The sequence below is a fragment of the Phasianus colchicus genome, chromosome 3 (assembly GCF_987193195.1).
Source record: "Phasianus colchicus chromosome 3, bPhaCol1.hap1.1, whole genome shotgun sequence".
NCBI classification, from domain to species: Eukaryota; Metazoa; Chordata; class Aves; order Galliformes; family Phasianidae; genus Phasianus; species Phasianus colchicus.
This window is the reverse complement of record NC_143438.1, coordinates 53,742,399-53,767,193: the sequence shown is the minus strand read 5'-3', so window position 1 is coordinate 53,767,193 and position 24,795 is coordinate 53,742,399. Positions and strand designations below refer to the sequence as shown.

Here is a 24,795-nt window from a genome sequence, read left to right as displayed (position 1 = left end):
GTTGTCTTCTCAACTCACTACAGAAAGAGGACACAATTCATACACATTAAAAAGCCCATGGCATACAAACATGGGAATAATTGCAGGGGAATCTACCAGGAACAGTTCTAGCCCCTTAGTTTGCTTCTGACTGGGATTAATGTCAGATGTTTAAGGAAGAGCTTAAAAGAGGACAAGTGTGTGGCAATACCACCACACAGCAGCTTTTCTTCTTCCAGTCTGCGGCTTCAACTAGAGGCCAGATCTTTGTATTAATCCCTAACAGATTTCTTTTTCCATGAACTTTATCCAACTAGTTTTGAACCCACATAATCTTTTAGCATCCACATCACCCTATAGCATGGAGCTCAATCTCATGCAGTGAAAAGAATAATCTCCTTTTAAATGTCAAGCCAACCTGCATCAAGTCTCACCTGATGTCTCCTAGCTCTACACAGCAGCCAGTAATTTCATTTACTGCTGTTATTCATGGGCTTCTTTAACGCTCTCTCACAGCTATCTCCTTCAGGCTGAAGGTTTTCATTATACCAAATTTCTTCTCATGAGGGAAACATTTCATATATCTGATCACTATTACCAACTTTCACTGAACCTTTCCTACTTCTACTACCTTTCTTCCCCCCCCCCCAAAAAAAAAGAGAAACAAAACTACTGCCCACAAACATGCTGATGGGAAAACTTAGTGAATTTTCTTTGAAGCTGAATACTTCTTTTTTAAGCAACTTTTCTGAGCATTTGAACTCCAACAAAAACCTAATCCTTTTTCATCCATGATTACTATATGTGAACTATATGTGAAGCTGCTCTCCCCATAGATTCACCTTCACATACAGATAGCTCCACTCTGCTTTCCTCACTTAACTGCCCTGTGCACAAGAAATGAACCATGAAAGAGTCTGCAAAACTCAAGTCATTTCCTTTCAGAGGCATCAAACCTCTCAACAGCCCCACTAGGACACAGACTAAGTGAGAACATGTCTTTCTGCACTAATGCAATGATGAGAAATATACATGTAGAGGAACAAAAAAACTTCATGTGCAGAACACTGGAAGATGCAACAACAGCACTGCCCTGGCAAAGCACCTGACATGTGGAGCTGTTGTAGCTACCCCTTTTTGAAGGGTTGCTACCAGATGTGAGTATGTGTTCACACAGAACGAAATGGTTGTATTGAGCAAGAGAGAGAGACCTGGTGAACTGAGACTGAGCAACAAGGTGAATGGGGACAAGCAAATGAAATAGTGACAGAGCTGGGAAGAGACTGAGTGGGTGGAGAACGACTGGGACAGAGTCAAACAGCATGCCCACTGTGTTGGGACTGAGCAGCCAACAAAGGGTGAGGTTCAGCATTGCTGTATGATAACTGTAGATTATAAGGTCAAGCTGAAGTTGTGAGTAGTTGGAGGCATCTTTAAGACATGAAATTTTCACTCATAACATTTGAGTGAATCATTTCATTTTGATGGAGTTACCATGTCCGAAGGTTTTCAAGAAACATGCAGTGTGGCACTGAGGGATATGGTTTAGTGGGCACAGCAATAGTTTGATAGCTGAACTAGATGATCTTCACGGTCTTCCCCAACCTTATGATTCTACGAGCATATTTTCCAAAGAGACCGAGGACAAAGACAAAATTATCAAACAATAGCAGCTGCTAGGCCTGCTCTGAAGGCAAAGAGTGGCATGCTAAAGAGAAAAAATGTGGGAGCAGGATTATATGCAGCTGGTCTATCTGGAGAGTGTGCTAAAAGATTCTTGCAGAGCAGGCAAAGTCCTCTAACATTTTAGGAATTTGGAGTTCCTGCCCATCTCTACAGGACTTGTCAACAGAAGGGGTTAATCAGTCACCAGGGTTATTAGGCTGGAATGCAAGTGTCCTGATAACAAAACATTTGTAAATCTGAATTGTCATCTACAGATGATTCAGACATTTGTCTAGAAACTGTTTATCACAAAGCAAGAGCAACAGAACATGACACAGACCCTGCCAAACTGGCTATGAGAAACATGAGGACCTCACTCCACCCCAGAACAATTTCATTGTCCCCAGAAAAGCCAACCTCTCCCCAAAGTTCCTACTTCAACATTTCTTAAACATTATTATAAACGTTCTCGGCTTATTCTATCTGTTCTGATCTCATTTACTCCTTTCTTATCTATCCAACACACTTCCACATTGTGGTAGGAGCCAGGAACAAATGTCCTGTTCCTCCATACCATACTACAAAACTCCATTCTTTCCAATCAAGAGACACAGCAGCATGAATAATAATAAACCTCAACAAAAAAAACCAAAAAAAATAAACTACAAAATTGCCTTCTGCCATGCAGGAAGAAAGCAAAGACAGATACACAACATCTTCATCCATCAAAGAGAGCCAACACAGCCACTGGGGCTTTTAACTGTTTCTAGACTTTGGTTTCCTGTATTTTCCAAGGTATTCTAGATTTATTTTCAGATCTTCAACATTCAGTAGATTTTATCAGAAACCCTTATTACAAGAACAGTTCTGTTTTTGTAAAAAGTGAAATTAAACACTTAAGTTAATATTGAAATAAAGGGATAATTTTGATACACCTCATAGTTGACTTATCCTACCAGTAACTGGATGATCTTGGACATGTAATACCTTATTTTTACTTAATAGTCATTCTATACATAGCATTACACGAGTTTGTTTTGTTTTGTTTTTTTAAAGATAGACATGCACCTCCCTTTCTTGTACTGCTGTGACAAGCCCCTAGAATAGCAAGGTTCAGCTTGTGAACAAACGTGGGCTGTGAAAGCATGAGGTACAATAAATGCTTTCTTCCCCATTGGACACAAGAAACGTATCTGATGGTAAAAGAGTGGTTTTACTTTCTCTGATGCATTTGGTCCTTCACCTGATGCAATCATTTGGCACAACACATAACAGAAAAAGTCATGGAAACTGAATAAAATTATTTTTTTTTAAGACAAAGCAACAACAGTAGTTTGGACACAGGACAGATTAAAACAAAGGAGCTGCTAATTGAATAAAGGAGTTGTTAATTGAATTCTAAAATCTTTTAGACAGATATTACATTCAGTTTGCAATACAGAGACCACTTTTTGTGGATGGAAACAAAATTCAAGGCATTAGTCAACCTACTTTGCTATGATTTCTTTCTAGAACCACAGTATAGTTATCAGAACAAACAACTAAGACTGATCCCTGTGTATTCCACTACAATTTTTTTCCCAACAATTTCCCTCAGAAGGGGTTTCAAACCATCCTCCCATCTAGCCTGAGGAGCCCCAAGACTAATTGTTAAAAATTGGTTTGGAAGACAAGTTTAGACAAAACAAAAAACCCAGCAGCTTTCCACTGTCTAAACATATCTTTGCAGAGCTCAAAACTACTAGCAAATTCTCCATATCAGCAAACAGTCTTATCCGAGGTAGGAGACAAGTAGGACAAAGGATTTCAAACTCCTACTGATGTTGTCAGCTCTCTTGTCTTCCTCTGCTTCCAGAGGACAGCAGTGCACCCCCAGTGTACGATCTCATTCCTACAGCCACCTCTAGTACAAGAACCAGTCTACAAAAGGGATATACATGAGACACACTTTCTTTGCTTCACCTCCTGAAAGTGAGGTCAGGACCCTGACAGAGCAAACATCCACCTCCTTGCTTCTCCCTAATGCTCCTGAAGACTCTGTAATGCACTTGACAGCCTCAGTACTGAGTGATGCCAGGCCTGAGAAAACCCAGAACCCTCCCACAGAATGCAGCCACAAGAAAACCACCACAGGCCACTGTGGCCTTCTTTAAAAAAGGAGGGAATACAGCAAAGAAGAGGAGCATTTGATACACGTAGGCAGAGATAGCAATGCTGTCAACTGCACTTAAAGTTGTTGCTCTCCAGAACTGTGCAAGAACGAATATGCTGCTCAGCTGAAGCCCTAACTTAAACAAAGCAGAGGAGTTGGATTAGCATACACAAACAGCCCAGTGTTTGAAACAACATAAAAATACAGTCTTGGAACAACAGCACAGGCAGCAGGGTCTAAAGTATGTTTATGTCACCGTGGTAACTTCTGCAATTCATCAGATTTCGTACACCCAGGATGTGGATGAAATACAGGGCTCTTTTATACTTAAGACGACACATGGGAAATTTCACAAACTGAGCCCAAAGTAGTCCTTCAGGGACACCCTGGATACCCACAGGAGCATACAGATATATGGAAACACACAAGTAAGTCACAGCTGCAACAGAAAGCTTTCTGCAAAATGGGCACCACAGACCCTCAACATTTTTACACCACAGAAAAGGCACTTAGTGAGAACCAAAGTGACTCTTAAGGCTGACTGCATCATTCCTAAAGAAGATAATGAGCCAATTCAGCTAAACTGATATTTGAACTCTTATCTCCTGGACTATAAAGAAAATTCTTCCCAAGATACTTCAAACCATTAAAGCAAGGAACGTTTGAACCAGCCAGCTATCAGCTTAGCTAATACCTGACTGATCCCAATTTAAAATTAATGGGGTCGTTGCTTAACTGAAGACTTAGAAACTAGCCATAACACAGATAGTCACAGCTCAACCATTAACATGCAATTTTCTATCCTGATAATCTCCAAATAACTGAAACAAGATGTTGAGTGGAACTCTTGGCTTCAACTATGGAAAAAAAGCTGCAAGGTTCTCTCCCAGCTGAGAAGATGTAGTGACATGCCTGCAGCAGAAAGCAGCTGGCATACCTCTTCAGCTTTGTCCAGCAGTCTAGGTGTAAATCACTTATCTCACCAATATGAATTCAAATGGCATTTGTTCCTGTATTACTACCAATTTGAAGTCTTGACTAATATGTTACACTACAAGGTCCACCTGAAGAGACCATTCCACCCAGAAAAGCAAGGTTCACTTTTTCCAGGGGGAAGAAGGTGCAAGAGAGGCAAGAGGCAGGGAAAGACGACGGACACTGCCCAGACTGGTTGTGCAAACACCATTCTTAAAGAGTTTTCCAAGATTCCACTGGATAAAAGTACTAAGCAACCTTGTCTGACCTTGCACCTGAGCCCTCTTTGAGCAGCTTGAACTAAGAGACATTCTATTCTAACTTTCATGAACTACATGTTTGGAAATAATAGTAAGCTTGTGCGTTTCTTGTATATATTCCAACAGACATCCTTTGGTAATGGACTGACAAAAATAATTGCTTGCAACAATACAGTCACATCATCATCCTTTATCAGTGTTAAGTCATCAGTCTGACAGACGACACGAATTCCATTTGCCACAATAATGAGTCCCTACTTTGAAATAACCTATTTTAAAATCTGTTACACAACAATAGGTCTATGCTTAAATCTAAATACCAAGCCAACAATAGCTATAATTACCACTGTAATAGATCAAAAAAGCAAAGACATAGAAGCAGGGCCAGAAACATAAGCAAAATCTTGGTCATGCATGATTCTTCCACTCACTTAAGTGAGCTCTTCAAAATATCATGCTGAACTCCCCCACTTAACACCACAGAGGAAGAGAGACTTCTGAAAAAAAAAAACTACACATTAAGACAGCAAAAAATAAATGTACTTAACAACTGATTGGACACAATTTTGAGAGATGAGAAGGCCTCAGATTGGAGCACAAGTCCTATGGTGGAGTGGCTGAGAGAAATGGGATTGCATAGTTTGGAGTAGAGGAGGCCTCAAGGGAGATCTTAGAACTCTCTACAACTACCTGAGAGGAGTTTATGGAGAGGCAGGGGTTGGTCTCTTCTCCCACGTGAGTAGCAATAGGACATGAGGAAAAGGCCTCAAGTTGCACCAGCAGAGGTTCTGATTGGATATTAGGAAAATTTTTTTCTTTAAAAGAGTGGTGAGGCACTGGAACAGGGGAAATTGTGGTCTCACCATCCCTGGAGGTGTTCAAGAAACATTTAGATGCCATACTAAGGGACATGGCTTAGTGGGGAAATACTGGCGGTAGGTGGATGGTTGGACTGGATGATCTTGGAGGTCTTTTCCAACCTTGGTGATTCTATGACTCCATAAAGAATACATATACATAAATCCACACCTAGGAAAGGTCTCAAATAACACATTTCAAATGATCATTCAAAAAAAGATCAAATTAACTTTTGCACAACTGCAGAAAAATCACATCAGATCTCCAATTACCAGTGCACACAGACTGCAGCACAGAAGGAAACTGAGATCACAGTTGTGGATCCCTTTAAAAAGTTTTGAAACAAAATATGGTGATTATCTTTAATTGCTTATCATTCAACAAGACAGTTCAGGGTTATTGCCATTCAATCTGTATTTCAAGAAAACAAGCTCTTCCGTAGCTTTTTGATGGATTTTCAGCCACATTAGATGTCAAGATTAGCAGGTAAGCTTATTAGCACATCCTGCAATAAAGTACCTGCTGTAACCAGCTAAGTTTTACTTGTGCTGTATAGAAAGTACAGAAGAATTCTTAAATCCTATACTTTAACACTATAAAGGGCAAAAAAAACTCCTCATCATTCTGGAATAACTCTCTTGCTGTGCATGGAAAGCAAGCAAATTTGGACACTCATCAGAAACAGATAAAGATGTTTAAGGCAGGACAAGACAACCGTACTCTGTAAGAAACAGAAATTATATATTACATGAAAAATACTTTAAGGGATAAAGTTGGAAAATATTTTGGGTAGGAATTTGCAGAGGTGATGCCACTTAGCACAAAGGGACAGAGAATGTTTGCAGAGTAGGAGGTTTATGGCAGAAAATGCAAATTCACATACAACAGCACTAGAAGAACAGTAGTATTCCTCAGGCATCTACACTGGGACCACCACTATTTAATATCTTTGTCAACAACATGAACAGCGGGACCGAGGGCACGCTCAGCAAGTTTGCTAAGGAAGCCAAGCTGAGTGGTGCAGCTGATGCACTGGAGCAAAGTGCTGCCATCTAGAGTGACATGTACAGGCTTGAAAGGTGAGTCCATGCAAACCTCATGAAGCTCAATAAGAACAAGTGCAAAGTTCTGCACTTGTCAGGGCAGCTCAAAGCACAAAAAAAAGCTGGGCTAAGAATGGATTGAGAGCAGTCCTGAGGAGAAGGTTGTTGGTTGATGAGAAGCTCAGCACAACCCAAAGCATGCATGCAGCTCAGAAAACCAATTGTATCCTCAGCTACATTAAAAGCATTGCCAGTGAGGCAGTGACCCTGCCATTTCACTCTGCTCTCTTGAGATCCACCTCACCTGGAGCACTGCATTCAGCTCTGGGGTCACTGGCATAAGGACATGAAACTGTTGGACTGAGTCCAGAGCGCCAGGAAGATGATCAGAGGGCTGGAGAACCTCTCTTATGAAGACAGGCTGAAAGAGTTAGCATTCAGCCTGCAGAAGAAAAGGTTCTGGAGAGACCTCATTGCAGCCTTCCAGTACTTGAAAGGAGGCTACAGGAATGCTGGGGAGGGACTCTTTATCAGAGATTATAGCAATAGGAAAAAGGGTAGCGGTTTTAAACTGAAAGATGGTAGATTTAGACATTAGGAAGAAATTCCCTACTCAGAGGGTGCTGAGGCACTGGCACAGGCTGTCCAGAGAAGCTATGGATACACATCCCTGGAGGTGTTCTAGATCAGGTTGGGTCAGGCCCTGAGCAGTCTGATCTGGTGGGAGCTGCCCATGACTATAGCAGTGGATTTAGAACTAATCTTTAAGGTCCCTTTACAACACAAACCATTTCATGAGATTTCATATAATCCATAAAATATTCATAAATTGCAAGCAATTTAAAGGTTAATACAATACGGAACTTAAGCTCATAAAACAAGACCCCTGCTCAAGTCAAAGTAGTCATCACCAATGCATGTAAATGTGTGAGATCAATTCTGAGTTCATTAGATAATGCTCTTCTGGAAAACATAGATGCTGAAAAGATTAACATTAGCTTCAGTCTTTATTCTAGCAACGCTGTCTCCAAGCAAAACATCAACTAGGTTTCCTTCACAGACAACTGAGAGCAGAGGAGCTCAAAAAATAAAACCTTCTGGGATCAGGCCTTGCTAGAACTTTGTTCTGCATCACCTTAAACAAAAATTCAACCGGTTACAAATCAAAGAAAATTTAGTAATTACAAAATAAAACTCCCATCCCTTAAAGACATACAAATAAAGATGGTCATCTCACACCTTTTTTTTTTTTTCCAAAAATTCTGAACAAAACCATAAATTAGCTAATAGTTGCTCACCACAAGACTAAATTCAACTTGCCTTCCTCACTCTCAGCCAAGTAGCTTTACACATCAGAGGCAGCTAGCTGCTAAGGCACTGCATAGGGACTTAAGATGGAACACAGTCTGAAATGGGACTAGTTTTACACCTGACACAAGCAGAAGTTTCATCTCTGTACCAATACAAGTCTTTCTGCATAGTTAGTTGTCATTGAATAGAAGTAATTTTCAAATGAGATCTACTAATATGTTGGGAAGAAAGTAGTTATTCACCTTTTTACATTTCCCAGTAGAAACCTAGCATACTCTTATCAGACATAAATAGTACAATAAAGATATTTGGCAGCAATCCTAAACCTCCAGAACCTCCTGGTGTTCGGCGTATTTTGAAGTGAAGTAAAATAAATGTCAGGGTCTTTTGATTACCCACACACTTCACTGGGTTCCAGAGGTTTAGTAAACACCACAAAAGTGATGATATATCAACATCTGGCTTTTTTCCTCCCTGCACCATGAACTATGCCACCAAACTCAGAGGCTTTTTCTGAAAGATACGCATACAGCAGATGACCTTCTGTGGGGAGCACTTCTTTTGTATTCTCTTGGAACCATCCCAACTGCCTCTGCTATTTTTCCTAGGAAAACTGCATATCCCAAGCAAAGCAAAGCGTGGAAATGACAGCAATCACTGGGGGCTCCACCCTCCTACATACATCAAATTCCCAGAGGAAAGTTCACTGGTAAGGCTGACCACCCATGGAAATCCCCACCGCATGACACTGACTGGGAAACCTGCAGAGGTATCCTCCTGCCCCGTTTACTCAGGGACTCCTATAGTACTGTAAATACTCTGCTTAAGATTAAACAATTTTGTTCCGTATGTTTGCATCTAAAAAGCCCTCTCATGAGGGCTCACCTCTTACTAATATTGAAGCGTCACAGAATTTATCCAACTTTCCATCTACAGCGGGGTAACTCACGCTGATGTAATAGAAGCGAGACGACTTTCTACCGCTCGCACAAATCCCGGGTCTGTTCTCCCAGCTTCACGCCCTCGAACCCGCCGTGGAAGCAGGTAACGGCCCGGCCGGGCAGCGCACGCCGCTCGCAGCGCAGGCTTACGGCGCCCCCTGGCGGGCACGAAGGGGGCAACTGGAGGCCGGCGCTAGGCTGCCGAGGGGCTGCGCGCCTAGCAGCGCGGGACTCGCTAACCGCATCCTGGCACTCCCAGCACGGGGCTGCGCGGGCTGTCCGGCCCCTCATACAGCGCTCAGCCACCTTCGCTGAGGAACGCTGTCCTCATGCGGTGACACCGCCTCTCGTCCTCTCACTGGGCAGGTCACTCTCCTGTAACTTCAAAACAGCCCGGGAGGTTCCATAGGAATACGAGGAAAAACTTCTTTACTATGAGGAAAAACTTTCCTATGAGGGTGACAGAACTGGAACAGGCTGCCCAGACAGGTGGTGGAGTCTCCTTCTCCGGAGATACGACCCACCTGGACACTTTCCTGTGTGACCGCCTGCAGGGAAGCTGCTTTAGAGATCGAGCAGTCCAACCTCCTGCTAGAGGTCCCTTCCAACCCCTTCAATTCTGTGATTGTGTGGTCAGACCTCTCCTCTGCCTCTTCCAGGCCCAGCAATGCCAGCCCTCACATACACACACCAACCCCAGCCCCCAACACTGCTGAGGAACAGAGAGAGAGGAACAAGGGTCTCACTGGAGAGGCTCCTGATGATTTAGCTGGCTTGCAGCATCAGAGAGAAGCTCAATGTCAGCCTTGCCTAGAATGGTGTCAAATCAAGTCTTTCAATACAATTCATTTTACTGGATTTTTTTTTTTTTAATTTATTCTGTACTTGATAGGACATTCCTTCTTTAAGTTTTATTTTCTGCAGTTGAAAAACCTCCCCCATACAAGAATAGAAACACTATCAGTCTTAGTTGATATGACTCAGTATTTACTTCTGCCTTTTCCTGAGCTCTCCAATCCTCATCACTAAAGACAGTCCTATATTAGTTAGTCTCTTACCTCACCACCGCTCAGAGATTATGCCCTATGCACAATAACTGAATTTGATATAGTCAAGCTCTTAAAACACTCCAGAGAAATCAGAAACTGTCTGATCTAGCACATAACAGGAAATTGACATCAACTTGCTGGAGAAAGCCATTAGACAAGGGCTACAGAGAATCCAGATCACATTTCTGGTAAGAAATCTACCCACCAGGCCATCTTTTTGTGCACATGTTAAAATAAAAGAAATTCCATTTAAATTAAAAATAAACTTTACTTAGAGTGATTAAACAGCTTGCTCAGAAAGACTGTGGAATCTCCAAGCCTGAATGTACTCAAAACACAACCACACAGCCCTGAGCAGTTCACTCTATCAGACCTTGCTTTGAGCACAGGGGTTGAACTGGATGATCCCCAGGGAGGTGCCTTCCCATCATAGTCATTCTGTGTCTCAGCAATCACACTACCAATTTCTAGGTGTGGGGCACTGGTGGTTTTGAGGTTTGGCAGTCAGATAAAATATCCCAGAGTTCTTGTGAACAGGATTCCTTTTCAAGGTAAGGTAAACAGAAGCCTCACATTCCTCCAAGTTAAGTGCAATCAAATGAGACTACACTAATAATTATAGAAGAAAAACTTCTTTTAAAAGAAAACAGTTTCTTACCTTACAAAGCTCATCATTCTCCTCTTGGACAGGTAAAGAATTAAGATTTGTGCAGGAGTCAGTGTCTGATATCTCCAGTGATCTGTCATCTTTTTCAGATTCATCAGATTCATCTGTAGAATCACTATCCTTCTCCCAGTCAATAAACTCTGATTCATCTAAAGAAAATTTGCAGTAATGTTTCTTATTCATTCACATATTACTCAAAAATATCAATTTAAACAGTAAAAAATTATCCATGACTTGGGAAAGGCACAATATTATTTTGCTACATATGTTGAACCTGACTTCATGTTTAACTACTTTATGATCCCATCCCTCATGAAATCCAAATAGAAGCTTCCATGAATGAATATATTAAAAATAAAAATTTGAAGTACTGCCCATAAGGAGGCAGGATTTTTAACTACTTAGGTAAGTACTTGGTTTAGTTGTTAATTTCTTAGGATTTAGAGTGGCTTTAGGTTTTTCCATCTGGTTGCATCAGATTTTTTTTCCAAGTGTACTTATTCAAAATTAGCTGTTTTAAGTAAAAGCAAATACTTCAGACAGTGACTTGGAAGAGCTGCAAAGCTGATGGAAGTAAACATCTATTATGAGTGGCAACTCCCACAGATGAAAAAATACTTGAAACGGTAATCTTGCAGAACACCATGGCCAAATACACAGATCTGCAAACCAAACTTGTGAGCACACCAGACAGATGTTTGTATTAATTTCTCCTAAACAATCAGGCACAAGAAAATAAGTGTTCGCTTCAAACAAAGAACAATAACAAAATGACAATAAACACAGATGCTGTTCTTTCACCGCACTCATGACCAGGTAGTCCAGGAATACACTTGTACTCATCTACAAGGATCTTCTGAAAGGCAGTGAAAGCCTGAGTTGTAGTAGCAGCCCTACTGAACACTCCATTCAGATCCAAGTGTCTCAGCACACAAGCTACTGGCAAAAAGAACCTCATTCAATTTAAAAAAAAAAGTTTGGAGGAAGAAAACTGAAGACCTGAGTTTTGCTTGTATTGCTTTTGCAGAAAGCAGAGAAAGGAGGCAGCTACATGTAAAGTTCTCTAGACATCCCTACAGATATGTGGAACAGTGGTAGTATATGTTCTGTTACAGTGCTACAACAGTTTAAGTCACTGATTTCTTCACAGAACTTCCTAATTCTGACACCACCCAGACTTATAAACAGAAAGCTCTGGTTTGCCTCTGTGAATTCATTTCTGTTTCTAAAAACAAGGAAGCTACAGAAAAAAATTTTAAGTACAGCCATCGGTGACTAGTTTAGCACAAAGACGTCTCTTGAAGCTACGTATCACACCGCATGCAACTTATGATGGCAGTACGAATCCCAAGTTTTATCTTGTCACACTCAGGTGCTAATACTTCTGAAGGTGAACTTGACACAAAAGGACATGCCACTTTTAAAATATTTTCTTGGCTATTATCCCCATACTTACAATTGAACATATATAATATGCATACACAGATATCCATGTACAGTACTACAATTCCTGCACATGAGCAGTACTACTCATTGAAAATTGAAAAAAAAGGAAAAACAGTTTTCTATTAGTGGGGAGTTTTCTTACACCCCACTGCCTTCAACAACTCAATAAATTAGAGAGTTGAAGAGGAAGTGTTTTCATTTCTTTGATACCTTCAAGCAGGTACATAAAGCATCAGTTTTGTCCTTTACATAGAGAAATCAAATTTTGCTACCTTGTATGAGTAAAAGCAAATCAGTGTACTGTCTTTTTAAAATTAAAAATTAAAGCTGTATTACATATTTATTATTGAACTGCTTATTATAAGGGATATGAGAGACAAGTATAATAAAATGATATTAATAGCAGGCTTGAAAGTTTCCTGGTAAACAGTTGAAGTCCAAAAAATGAACAGTCCTTCCATTTCTAAAAGAACAAAAACAATTACTAAGAATTACAACAGATGACCAGATAAATCAATGATGTGCAAAATCAATGACAAATACAGAAGAAATAGGAAGACTGAGTTTGTTGTAAACTAAACGAATGTGTTAGTCAGAGCCACAAAAAAAAACATAAATTAGTCAATCCATTTGCTCAACTCACAGTACTTTTAGAAAGCTACCAGATAACCAGGATCTGAAGTCCGTCTGAAATGCTTCAGATCCAGCTTAAGTAATCACATTGAAAATACTTAAGTTCTAATGCAAATTAAACACTATCCTAATCAACTTGTATAATAAAGCACACAAGATTTTTCTGTCTTCAGCTGCACTTCTTTAATCAAAATCTCTGCCATCTGGCATCCCTTGCTTCATGAAATAGAAAGCAAGTCCTAGAAACAAAACTCATGGTTGCTTGCACAATACAGCTAGCAGAGAAAACAAGGAATACTGTGTACTGAAATGAAAACTCATGCCACGTAAAATGATGTTATCTGCAGCTGCAAAGCCTGCCACATCTACTCAGTATATGTAGAGACAGCAACATCCACTAGCAAAACACAGCAGGCAGAAGAAGGTGTTCACAACACCAGCATGTATAAACATAGGAAAGGAAATGGTACAAAATGCCACTGGACTCCAAAGTTTAATTCTTTTTTTTTTTTTACATAATTTATAATAAGAGGTTATGCTATACTCAGCTGATATGGAAGGAAAAAAGTCCTCCAAGTGATCTAGACCTATTTTGATTAAGTCATGTCCTTTAGCCAGAATGATCTCACAGTATTTTTGTCACAGCACTTCAAGTTGACAAAGTTTCTTGACAAATCTGCTTGTGTTTAAACTTACCTTCATCACTTCTGTCCTCTAACAAAAAATGTCTGCCTTGTGACTCCTCTACTTTGCAAGTGAGACTTTTTTTGCTGTGTAACCTTGAAATCGATGTTTCATTTTCATTATCTGAAAAGTCACTGCCACTAGAGGTCCAAATTATGTCTTCAGCCTCCTTAGAGCTTTCAGCAGCAGATCCTGTTAAAGAGAATTGTAAAGTATTAGATTGTTACAGAAATATAGTACAGTTAAATTTAAAATCCTATAAAAATTACACTATACTGTTTTGGAACTGGACAAAATTTACCAGTTCTGTCAGCAAGCAAGAGATCAATACTGGAAAGTTAACTTAAATATTTCTTATGCAATCATGCTTTATTTTCATTTTGATTCTTTCTGCTGCAAAAGCAAGTAGAAAGACAAAGACTGAAGAAATCACTGCCCTATCTCTCCTTTCCTCTGGACTCAAAGTTAAAGATACGGAGACAGTCCGTAAGTCCTCATACTCCTCATTATGCCTAGGGTTCTTTTTCCAATCACAACATTAAACAGACTAGGTACACACAGAAGATGGTGAACGCAGGATGTTGACAAAGTTCTGTTTCACTGTCTATTCCTCATACTTACAAAATACCTCATTTCTCTCATGCCTGCTTCTCAGTCTCTAAGATGAAGTGAGAATTATCTCACCCTCTATCTAGACAGCTACAAGTTGGTTTTCACTTCCTCTTAAAATTGCGGACAGTGTTCTGTCCCTGCTAGGATATTTACTGTATTAGTAATGCTCAACCTGTTCAAGAGCAATAGCTAAAGTTTTTGCAGTGTTGCAGAGTTGGCATTCTAGGTAAAGAGAGGAGCCCAATCACAATAGCATCAGGACTGCCTCTTATCAAAACTAGATTCTAAGTACAAAAATAAAAGAAAACCAGTACTTCCAGCAGCTTATACCTTAATAAGGGGCAAAAGAAAGTAAAAGTCTTTTTGACAATACCAAGATGACATTGCTGTAACATACCAACTGGGCTTTCAGCAGTTGGTAAGAGTGGTCCAAGGTGCTTCTTAGTCTTAGATTTATTATCAGCAGATCTCGATGACTAAAAAGAGAGATGTAATCAAGATTATCAACATTGTGTTAAAATTGTCCTTACAGTAATATACTTCAGATCTGTTTTATACACCCACCACAACTGAGCACATCTTCAGACAAATTTTTCAGTCTCTTACTATACTGTAATATCATGAGAACATCAACACGAAAGCTTAATTTTTATCACTGAGGAAAACATAAGCTCACTGTGACAATGACAAGAACGATATCTAACCTTGTGAAGAACAAAAGCCACCATTTTCAGCATTAAAATGTCAAAAAGGGGCAGGAAGACTATGCTTGATAAAGCACGTGCCCTGTTCCAAGGCTGCAAAAAGAACCTTTCTGTGGTCCTGTCGTTACATTAAATCCCACAAACTATGTAACACTAGGACTTCTCAGTACCAGGAAGAAACAAAAACAAATCAGCTGAAGATTCTCAGCACACAGCCCTTCCTCACTCAGAGCTGGCTGAATATCTCAATTCATGACCAAGACTAACAGAAAAAAAATTAAGCTTAATTTGATATATAATTCCAAACAGGAGCTGCAAGGTCATAATGCAGTATTTTTCTACAGTGAATTCATTGTTGCAAACAAACTCTTTATATCTAACAAGAATTCTTCTAATGCAAAATAAAGTCATTTTGTTCCACTGTTAATTTTTTTTTAAAGGAAGAAACAGCCCTCCACCCCAAATGTTAAATTAAATAACACATTTAGGGACAATACATAAAAAGGTGACTATCCAGTCAAACATGGAAACCACACTACCAGTTGGCTTTTCTTTCTTACACCTTTAAGCAAGTCAGCATTTTACCTCCAGCATAGAAGTATTCTGAAAGCCATCTCCACACCTAAGCCACGCACTGGAAATTGAAGCAGCAGCCACTGATGTCCTGAGACTTGATTTTTTCAACTGTAGGGTTGTCTCATCCGGGAAGGACGTGCACTCTGCATTCCAAAACCGCTTCCGCTACAAGAAAGAAACCCATTGAAAACACTGCACATACATAATGCTTCTCAAGTGAAATTTACTTAATCTAGAAATTCCCTTTTTCTAAATACTTCCAAACAAACTCCTTATTTTAAAACAGATGGAAAAAGAAAAGCTTTGAACGCTCTCAAGCATTTCTTACACAACACCACACAACAACAGTAGCACTAATCGTCACGGGTAAATCTGATCTTTGACAAGTGAGCCATTTGCTGTTCATCTAAGTTGTGTTTGTAGTATCTGTTAGCTGCCCAATGACAATGACAGTCCTAAGAGCAGCTCAGTAAAATACATTTAACTACATAAATCCTTCAAACTCCCATTTAATCTGATTGAATCCTGTGTTGTGCAGGAGGTCAGACCAGGTAATCAATAGCCAGCACTCCATTAAACAACCTGCAGCAAAATACCAAAAACACCAGACAGAACTCTTTCAGCTTTGAGAATAACTTTTGTTTTCAGCCATTTCACCATGATGGTAGATTAAGTGATGCACTTTCCTTATGTGCAATGTGAAAGTCATTCGGACTATCAGGTAAGCTATGAAAACAGGCTTTCCATTAGCATCCAGCACTAATTTCATGCAATAGATTTTGACATGTGAAACCAGTTTAAACTGTTACCAGTAAGACCCTACATCAGTTTACACACATAAACTGAACTTGAGCATGATAAAGACTTCAGTTCACTCTGCTGCTGAAACATTTTAGAAAACTTTGACAGTACTTAAGAACTACACCAAAGCTATGTTAATCAGCACATAGAGATAGGGGGAAAGAAAGAGGTCACAGGCAGCTTTTGTGACTGATGGTTATTTGTTTCCTCCTTAACTTCTGAGTGCTGGCCATAATGAAAAAGGTACTTTCAAAAAGCATACAGTGGGCAGCAGCTTGGTTTGTCCCTTCAGCCAACCAGTGCTGTTTTATACACTAAACCCATCCTAATTATACACTGAAACACAGAGAACAGATTCAGGCATATATATAATGCCAACTGATATGTAATCCCACTGTAGATTACATAGGAATACCCAGCCAGAAATTTGAATGCAGACTACAATCTTCTATTTGTATTTTTCAAAAAGAGGGGATTCCAGTTAATTTCTTTGTTAATTTTTGCTTTGTTAGTTATTTTTTGAACCTTAACCAATGCTCAAAGGCTTGCTATGTATATGCTGTCAGAACTTCTAAACCTATGCAAGATAAATTTTGCATAACAAAACCTGCACTACATGGCAGATCAAAATGTAGTTCATCCAAGCATGTTTCTTAACTGGGGTACTGCAGTTTGAAAGAATGTGCATCTGTGTCACTAACATCACTGTGACTTGCTTGGGGGTTTACAACACGCAGCTTTTGATGGTCAATTAAAAGCAGAGGCAGTTGGAAACAACTGAAAAAGCCACACAGAATGCATGCACTAAGGGTTACGTAAAACAGGCTTTGTAATGAATTTCTATTGTCAGGAAGCATTTCAAACACAGCACTAAAGAATGACTCTGCCCTGTTTCTCACCATAGTATCCTTAAAAATCATTAAATCCCTTTTCACAGAGAATCCCTCAGTTTCTCTGCACTGTAAGTACCAGTGGAAGCAAAAAACACTGCATAAGAGGTGCAGTGTGCCATGGCAGATGAGGTAGCATCAGTGTTGTGGGAAGGTACACACACTACATATATATATACATATACACATACATGCACAGTGTTTTAAAGAAAACTACACCATGTAAAATGCATATATTTCAACGTGCATGAAACAACTTGTGCTCATACGAACCACACTACAGCTTTTATTAGAAAGCTGTAATATGAATGCCTTGCGGAACAGAAAAATAAAGCTAGATTTACACAGACAAAGCTCAAAAGACAAATACTTAAGAACACAGGTGACACTGCTGAGTTCTCTCGGGATGAAGGCTCCAACCAGCAGCCATGGGAGCAGCTCTGCAGAGTGCTCTGTGCTCCCATGGGCACCGTGGGACTGTGCCCAAGCTGAAGAAGGCAATGGCTGTGCCAGCCAACACTGCAGAGCTGCTGCTCCCTCACACCTCTGCACAGAGACCTGCTGCCATGGGAACACACCGGCTGGCACACGAACACCAAGGTTTAGAGCTTCCCTGCCTTCATTCCAGTCTGCTTCAGGGCAACGGGGATGCTGATAATTGAAGAAACTTGTTTCTCTCTGTATTTATAACAAAGCTAGTCCAAAGGAACACACTGTTCCTAAAGAACTGCAGCACAAACAGCAAGTTCTGTTCACTTCAAGAGAACAAGTTAATCGATCTTTTTCCTCTGGCATAAAAGCAGGACACGAAAATATATTGGGTAATTACTAATGTTGCACATGAAGTACCCAAACCCAAGGTATTGGTATTAGCGAAGTTCAGAGGAGCTAGACCATGTAGATCCAGTGCATCTCAAAAATCAAAATATACTACAGAACAAAGGGCCACAGAATAATCCCGTGGATTTGAGCACAGTGTCTGAATACAAAATATGCCCTCTAATTTTTGAGTTCAAGTTCAGACTAGGATGGCTACCTTATGCAGAAACTGTCCACTGACCTCTGTTCATGAAAGCATTGTACTTTTTCTCTGGAGCAATTCCTTTTAAGGAAGGAAAAAGATAATAGTGCTTCATGTGTCACTGGATTAGGATCAACCCCTCCATGCCAAAGGCACAGAAAACAATCCTTCCCCCATTACCCCTGCAGTAACTCTCAGTAAGGTAAAGGGCAAATCAGCCTCCACGGGTAGGGGTGTGCAGTGAGAAAAAATGAGACAGCGACATCTCAAATACATAATGATTGGACACCAGACCGCTAAATGGATAAGGCTGGAGGGTTGGTTTTGATTTTTAACTAGATGATCCTATCCAGAACAGCTCCACTCAACCAATCCATATATCATTACTTCTGCAAATATTTGTTAAGCAGAGGCACCCTAAATGCAGTTGCTGGGACCATAGGTTCAGTGTCTACTGCCTGCACACAGCCATTTACACACCAGACAATCCCACTTTCTGGAGCCTGTGCCAAAAAACCACTAAACAAACCCCCACAAAAGCATGATCCAGTACAGTATCTACTGCATACACCAGCAACATCTCTTTGACACATCACTTTCTCTAACATAAAAACAATACAAGCTGAAGGACAAAAAAGAAAAGGTTTTGCTGCATGACTCCTGCTACTGACCTGCAGATCAGTTAGTTGTACCACTTAAGAACAGAAATTATTTCAATATAATTGTTGTATTCTTCTCTGGCACAGAGCAGGCAAGATGCTGAAGTTCTTGATCCCAAACGCTTTTTTTCCCCATTAGAAAAAGCTTCTGAATATACCACAGAAAAACACACAGTGATATCAAACACTGACCAACAACCATTCTCATCTTTCACCTTCATCTTCACAGTCTTCACATGAAAACACTCATAAATTAGAACAAAGGAGTTCCAGGCTTTAAGATTGCATAAAACTGAATTTGACAGCAGAAATCTCATTCTCAGTAGAACTCAGCATTCATGCCACTGAGCTCCTGAACATATAGTTTCCATTTTCAGTGCCTGGATGGAAATTGAGGTTTTCATTTGTTTTAAGTACTAAAATATCCTTGCATTTTAAATTTTCAAGCAAGGATTTAAAATGAGGCTGTATTATTTCAAGCCAAGAGTTCGTTTTTTTTTTTTTTTTCCATAATGAAAACCAGCATACATCCTTCCCAAAGTCAACTGGCAAGAATACCCACAATCTTAACTAAGAAATGTTCTCACCAAGTTGTAATCATTTGCAAAAAATGCTGAGCTGCATAACTACGGTCACAGTGACCTGGCATTTCTCCTTCCAGACTGTCAGCATGTACTTCAAAAAAAAAAAAAAATATTTTCCAAAATACTTCTCCTACTGATGCTGATGTATGGGACTGATATTTTTGTTTTAAAACTCTTATGTTTCTGATTTTTACTTCTGTTAGCAAAAGGCTATTTTCTCATTAACTGATACACACATGGGTATGCACACACAACTATGTAATGTTACCACTTGAATGGTGAGTGTTTTTTTAAACCTATACATGCTTACGTAAGCATCAATACAAGTCACTGTGAGGCAGAAAACCCTCATGGAATAAGGATACTACTGAAATGCAGTTCTTACACATAGCTTGCACCAAGTTGTAGTTAGACATAAATCTGCACTTTACCAATCAAACTGATGAGAATAGAAGTACATAGAAAATCTTTCTCAAGATTACATTATCCAAAACATTTCAGATACAATCATAACACCACACATTAGTTAAATATCAGGTCGGTTTATTTCTTACAGTGGTTTAATTAATAGAATAGTCAGCGAATGCAGAGGACTGCTGTCTTCTCACCTGACCAGTACAGCTATCACTGACACAGTAACTAGCAACAGTGTCTACAAAATATTACCAAAAGCTGTCATCGAATGGCAACACAATCTAGTAAGCGAGCCTTAGCCGCTCACTTGTAGCTTTTCCACGAGTCAATAAACTTATAGAACCTTTAGAAGAAGATATGAGCATGGCAGAGTACGCTACTTAAAGCCTGATGACATTTCTCAATAAAATGGACTTTAAACTTAGCTCTACTTAAACAATCGGTGTGGAATACTCATACCATTTCTACCCGTCTGCTAAAAAGAGAAATGAATTTTTTCTTTAGCACCTACACCTGACACCGGAGGTCTGTACAAGGCTGCCCAGAGAAGCTGCGGGTGTCCCCTCCCCGGAGACGTTTAAAAGCAGGCTGGCCGGGACCCTGCGCAGCCCGAGCCCAGGGAACGGCGCGGGATTGGAGCTCGGCGATGCTTAAGGCCCGTCGCGCCCTAAGCCACGCCGTGGCTCCCCGCACAGGCGCCAGGCGGCAGCACGGGGCCGGGGGCACAGAGCAGCAGCGCCCCAGCCGCTTGGCTCACGTCCCGCCTTCGCTCCGAGAGACCGAGCCACCGAGAGAGCGGCACGGAGCCCGCCCGCCCTGACCAAAGCCCCGGGCTTCACTCTCCCCGGCTGCCACAGAAGCGGCCGAGTCCGCTCCGCGCTGCTCCGCCGCACCGCCAGGAATAGCGGGCGGCCGCGAGGCGGCGAACCGCCACGGCACGACGCGGGGAAGGCACAGCGTCCGGGACGCGTCCGAGCGGGCCGGAGCCGACCCCTTCCGGGGAGCCTCAAGGCCCGAGCTCCCGGCGGCGAGGGCGGGCAGCGGGGCCGGAGCTCGCCACGAGGGGAGCACGGCGATTAACCCGCCTCGCGCAGCCCCCTCCCGCACGGATCCCCTCGGCGCGCACGCAGGTACCTTCCGACTGGGCATCGCCCCCGGCAGGGCGGCCCGAGCCCCGGTCACGTGGCAGGGGAGCCCTTGGGGCGTGGCGACTGAGGATCCCCCAGCCCGGCCTGCACCGCCTTCCTTTCTAGCTTTGGCGCCAACAGAGCCGCCGCTCTTCATTGGGCGGGCCGGTGACGTCGCGAGGGGGCGGTGCTTACGGAGGAGAGCGTCGCGCATGCGCGTTTCAGCGCCCAGACTTGGCGGGCTTTGTGGTGCCGTCGGGCTTCCGGGGGCGCTTCGCCTTGTGAAGTAGCGACCGTGAGCAGTGAGAGGGGGCCTGTGCTTCGACTGCTGGGGCAGGAGGAATCCTTTGGGTGGTGTTTGACCTTCATGCTGGTCTAAGTCGCTCAGATCTGACAGGGGTGATGGGTGCTGTGTTAACAGCTCAAGGAAATCATAGAATCGTAGAATCACAAGGTTGGAAACGACCTATAAGATCATATAGTCCAACCATCTTCACACTACCACTGCTACCACAAGCTACTAAACCATATCTCGCAGCTCCTCATCCAGGCGCCTCTTGAACACTGCCAGGGATGGCGACTCCACCACCTCCCTTGGCAGTCCATTCCAGTGCCTGGCCACTCTCTGAGAGAAAAAAAAATACACAGCTTGTATCTGATGAAGCAAGATGCAAACACAAAACAAAACGCTTTATATGAAATTTGCTCACTGATATGCCACCAACTTAACATATTTAACTCTCTAAACTAACACCAGCATGCGTTTGCAGGCAAGAAAATATAAACAGTGCCAAAATGTAGGGAGGTTGGACTCAGACGCCTTTGAATGGAGCTTGTCTTGCAAAAAGTCACTGCAGCCAACTGAAGGACAAAGAAAGCCAACAGCCTTTGACAATGTTTTTCTGATTCAGGAGGAAGCACCAGCAGAAAAAAGGGCATCCCAGTTATTTTTAAGTGCTTTTATGTTGTCTTGAGAAGGTCAGACTGTCAATGCTGGTAGAGAGAATAATAAACTTCTTTCTTTTATCTTTGTAAAAGAAAAAGAAAAAAAGAATTATGCTTTATATCTCAGCATAACTAGAATTTGTAAATATATATGTTTTGATAGAAGGCACTGTACGGCTAATTTTTGTTATTAAACCATAATTGCATGTATCTGTTTACGGTTTGTATTTTTTCCAAGGCACCCTGGGCCAATACCCATCTCACATTCCCTTGGTAAAACTGCCACTAATTAAAGTGCATTTTGCAGAGAGAGAAGAGCAAGAATCATCATTTACAACTCATGCTGCCTTTGATTGTTATGTTCAAAACAGAGTTAAAAGCTGTATGTTCACATCCTTCCAAAAACTTGCAGTATTTCTTTTCCAGTTACCAGATTGACAAATTAGTTCAATTATGCATCGTCAAAGTGGTTTTCTTTGATATTTCAAGAGGTATTACTGTGCTATTCAGTTAGATAGGTTATGTTAGAGCTAAATAACAGAAAAACTCAAACCACAAAAGTTTAGCCAGATAAATGAATCTGTGTTATTTTTTTTCTGTAGTCTACTTTTGAGGATTACAAGATACTTGTATCTGGCAGGAATTTCCTTCTATGGAATCACGAGAAAGTGACCCAATAAATAGATTTATATATTTTCTTTAATGTTCTTCATAAAGTAATACTAAAATGACATGGAAATAGAGGAAAGAAGCCAGAAAACAACCCTATATACTATGAATTAAAATAGAGCTGTGATTGTTTTAAAAATAATTTTCTGTGGAAAAAGAATACTGGATAGCTAGCTTTTCCACAAAGGCCTACAGGAATTTTGTAATACTTGTACATTGTTCTTCCAGTCCTTTAAAAGTTGCTGTGGGTTATATCTGTCATCACATCTTGCAGGCATGAACAATAGTTTAATTCCACACTTTGATCTGATGTATCGATTGACTGTGTTTGTGCTCAAGATCATGATGCCACTGCTTAGGAAACATTAAGAAATAGAACTTTTTGTATTCCAGTGCATTAAATATCTATTAAAAAAAATTAGAAATTTCATGTAATCAATAAAACAATTTCTTCAGTAAAATCTGAAAAAAAGAAAAAAAAAAAAGAGCATTTATTTTTCTGCTGTTGCTTGCATGGGCATCTTTAAATCCATGCAGAAAGAACTTCTCTCTCAAAGAAAGAAAATGTATTTTATACAAATTAATCAACAGATAAGGAGGCTTATATTACTGAACCTGGAAGAACTTGTTTCTATTGAAGGAATGTGCCTGTCCTTCGTTCTAACATGAGTTTATGGATTCATTTCCTCCGATGGAGCATTAAGTTACAACTCTAAAAGCTTTCCAGTGTATAAAACCTTCAAGGACAATGTCAAATTCGAACACAGAGGAAGATGTTTGGTTCAAGTCATTTCCTTAGCAAAGTTTTGAAAGTCACGAACATCCCAGCCACTTAATTGGGATGAGATAGGGAGATAACTCTAATTAAGTATTTTAGAGCCCATGTTTCAGGATCAGCTTATAACAGGTAATAGATGATCCCAAATCCTAGCCTAGATCACAGACAAATCAGTCTAGATCCAACACATTTTCTCCTGTAGACTGTGTTACATTTTTATGATTTCCAGCTTTCTAATGTTTCCTAGGAAACAGCATGTAAAACTTCAGACTTCATAGTCCCAAAGCTATGGCTTCAGTTCTGCAAATTAAATGGTATCACTGACCAGTGTGATATGCAGTAATATCTCTTTTTTCTTTCATAACACTTGTATCTATGGTACAGTGCTCCTTTCTAATATTGTCTTCCATGCACCAGTGGCACAAAGTGTCTGATCTTTCAAAATAATAAATCACTGTTTTTCTTTCAGTGCTACACATCATTAGTAAACAGCACTGAAGTCTTGGGAATTCCCCTACTGATTTCAATGGAGTCGATCTGGCCTCTAATTATTTCCCTCTGAGCTGTAGAAAGCTCTGTATGGATAATTTCTTTAGTCTGAACTATCACGAATATTCAAGCCAGAGATTTTATAAAACTTGAGCCTTTTCTTTACTGAAAGTTAACTGTGCTCCAATTCGTGCTTTTGCCTTAATGTTTATCACATCCACACTCAAATTCATGAAATGGAAGTTCTTTCAGGTCATAATACCCACTTACTGGTGCCAGCTAGAGCTCTGTTTTCCTCAGGCTACAACTCAGTAATTTTCCAGAACATATACAAGGGAATGTGCTATAGCACTAAGGCTGTTTTCATTGCTTTTCCAACATTCCTGTGTGAAGAATAGGTAGATTGAACCATAACTGAAACATCTGTCTGAAAAAGCATCAAAAACATCTGGGAGAAAATAAATAAATAAATATACTGTGAAATAAACCTCTAAACATACCATAGCACACCAGACAGGCTGAGGCTGGCAGCACCCTCTGGGTCCATTGGACTCAACCCCCGCTGCAGCAGGGACACCAGAGCAGGGGCCCAGGCCCATGTCCAGGCAGCTGCTGAAGGTCTCAGTAACAGACCCACAAAGCAGACCCTGCCTCTGGGCAGCCTGTGCCAGTGCTCCGTCACCTGCACAGCACAGAAGTGCTCCTGGTGCTCTGAGGGAACATCCTGTGTTCCAATTTGTATCAGTTGCCTCTTATCCTGGCACCACAGGAAAGACCCTGGCTCTGTCATCTTTGCACCCTCTCTTCAGATATCTACGCACACTGAGATCCCCTGGAACCTCCTCTTCTCCAGGCTGATCAGG

General features: G+C 40.9%; 1 protein-coding gene across 2 annotated transcripts in view; it reads right to left on the bottom strand.

The window, feature by feature from the left end:
• The window catches only part of SPIDR (scaffold protein involved in DNA repair), a 197,928-nt gene extending 176,712 nt beyond the window's left edge, over window positions 1-21,216 (bottom strand). For both annotated transcript variants that reach the window (XR_016465161.1, XM_031612937.2), the window contains exons 1-5: window positions 21,059-21,216; window positions 15,565-15,720; window positions 14,673-14,751; window positions 13,676-13,855; window positions 10,892-11,049 (exon numbers count right to left, since the gene is read on the bottom strand). Coding sequence is in view for 1 of the 2 variants with exons in the window: in XM_031612937.2 (XP_031468797.2) it covers window positions 10,892-11,049; window positions 13,676-13,855; window positions 14,673-14,751; window positions 15,565-15,720; window positions 21,059-21,208 (723 nt within the window). In the remaining variant the exon portion in view is untranslated. The remainder of the gene's footprint in view (window positions 1-10,891; window positions 11,050-13,675; window positions 13,856-14,672; window positions 14,752-15,564; window positions 15,721-21,058) is intronic.
• Window positions 21,217-24,795: the final 3,579 nt, after the last annotated feature.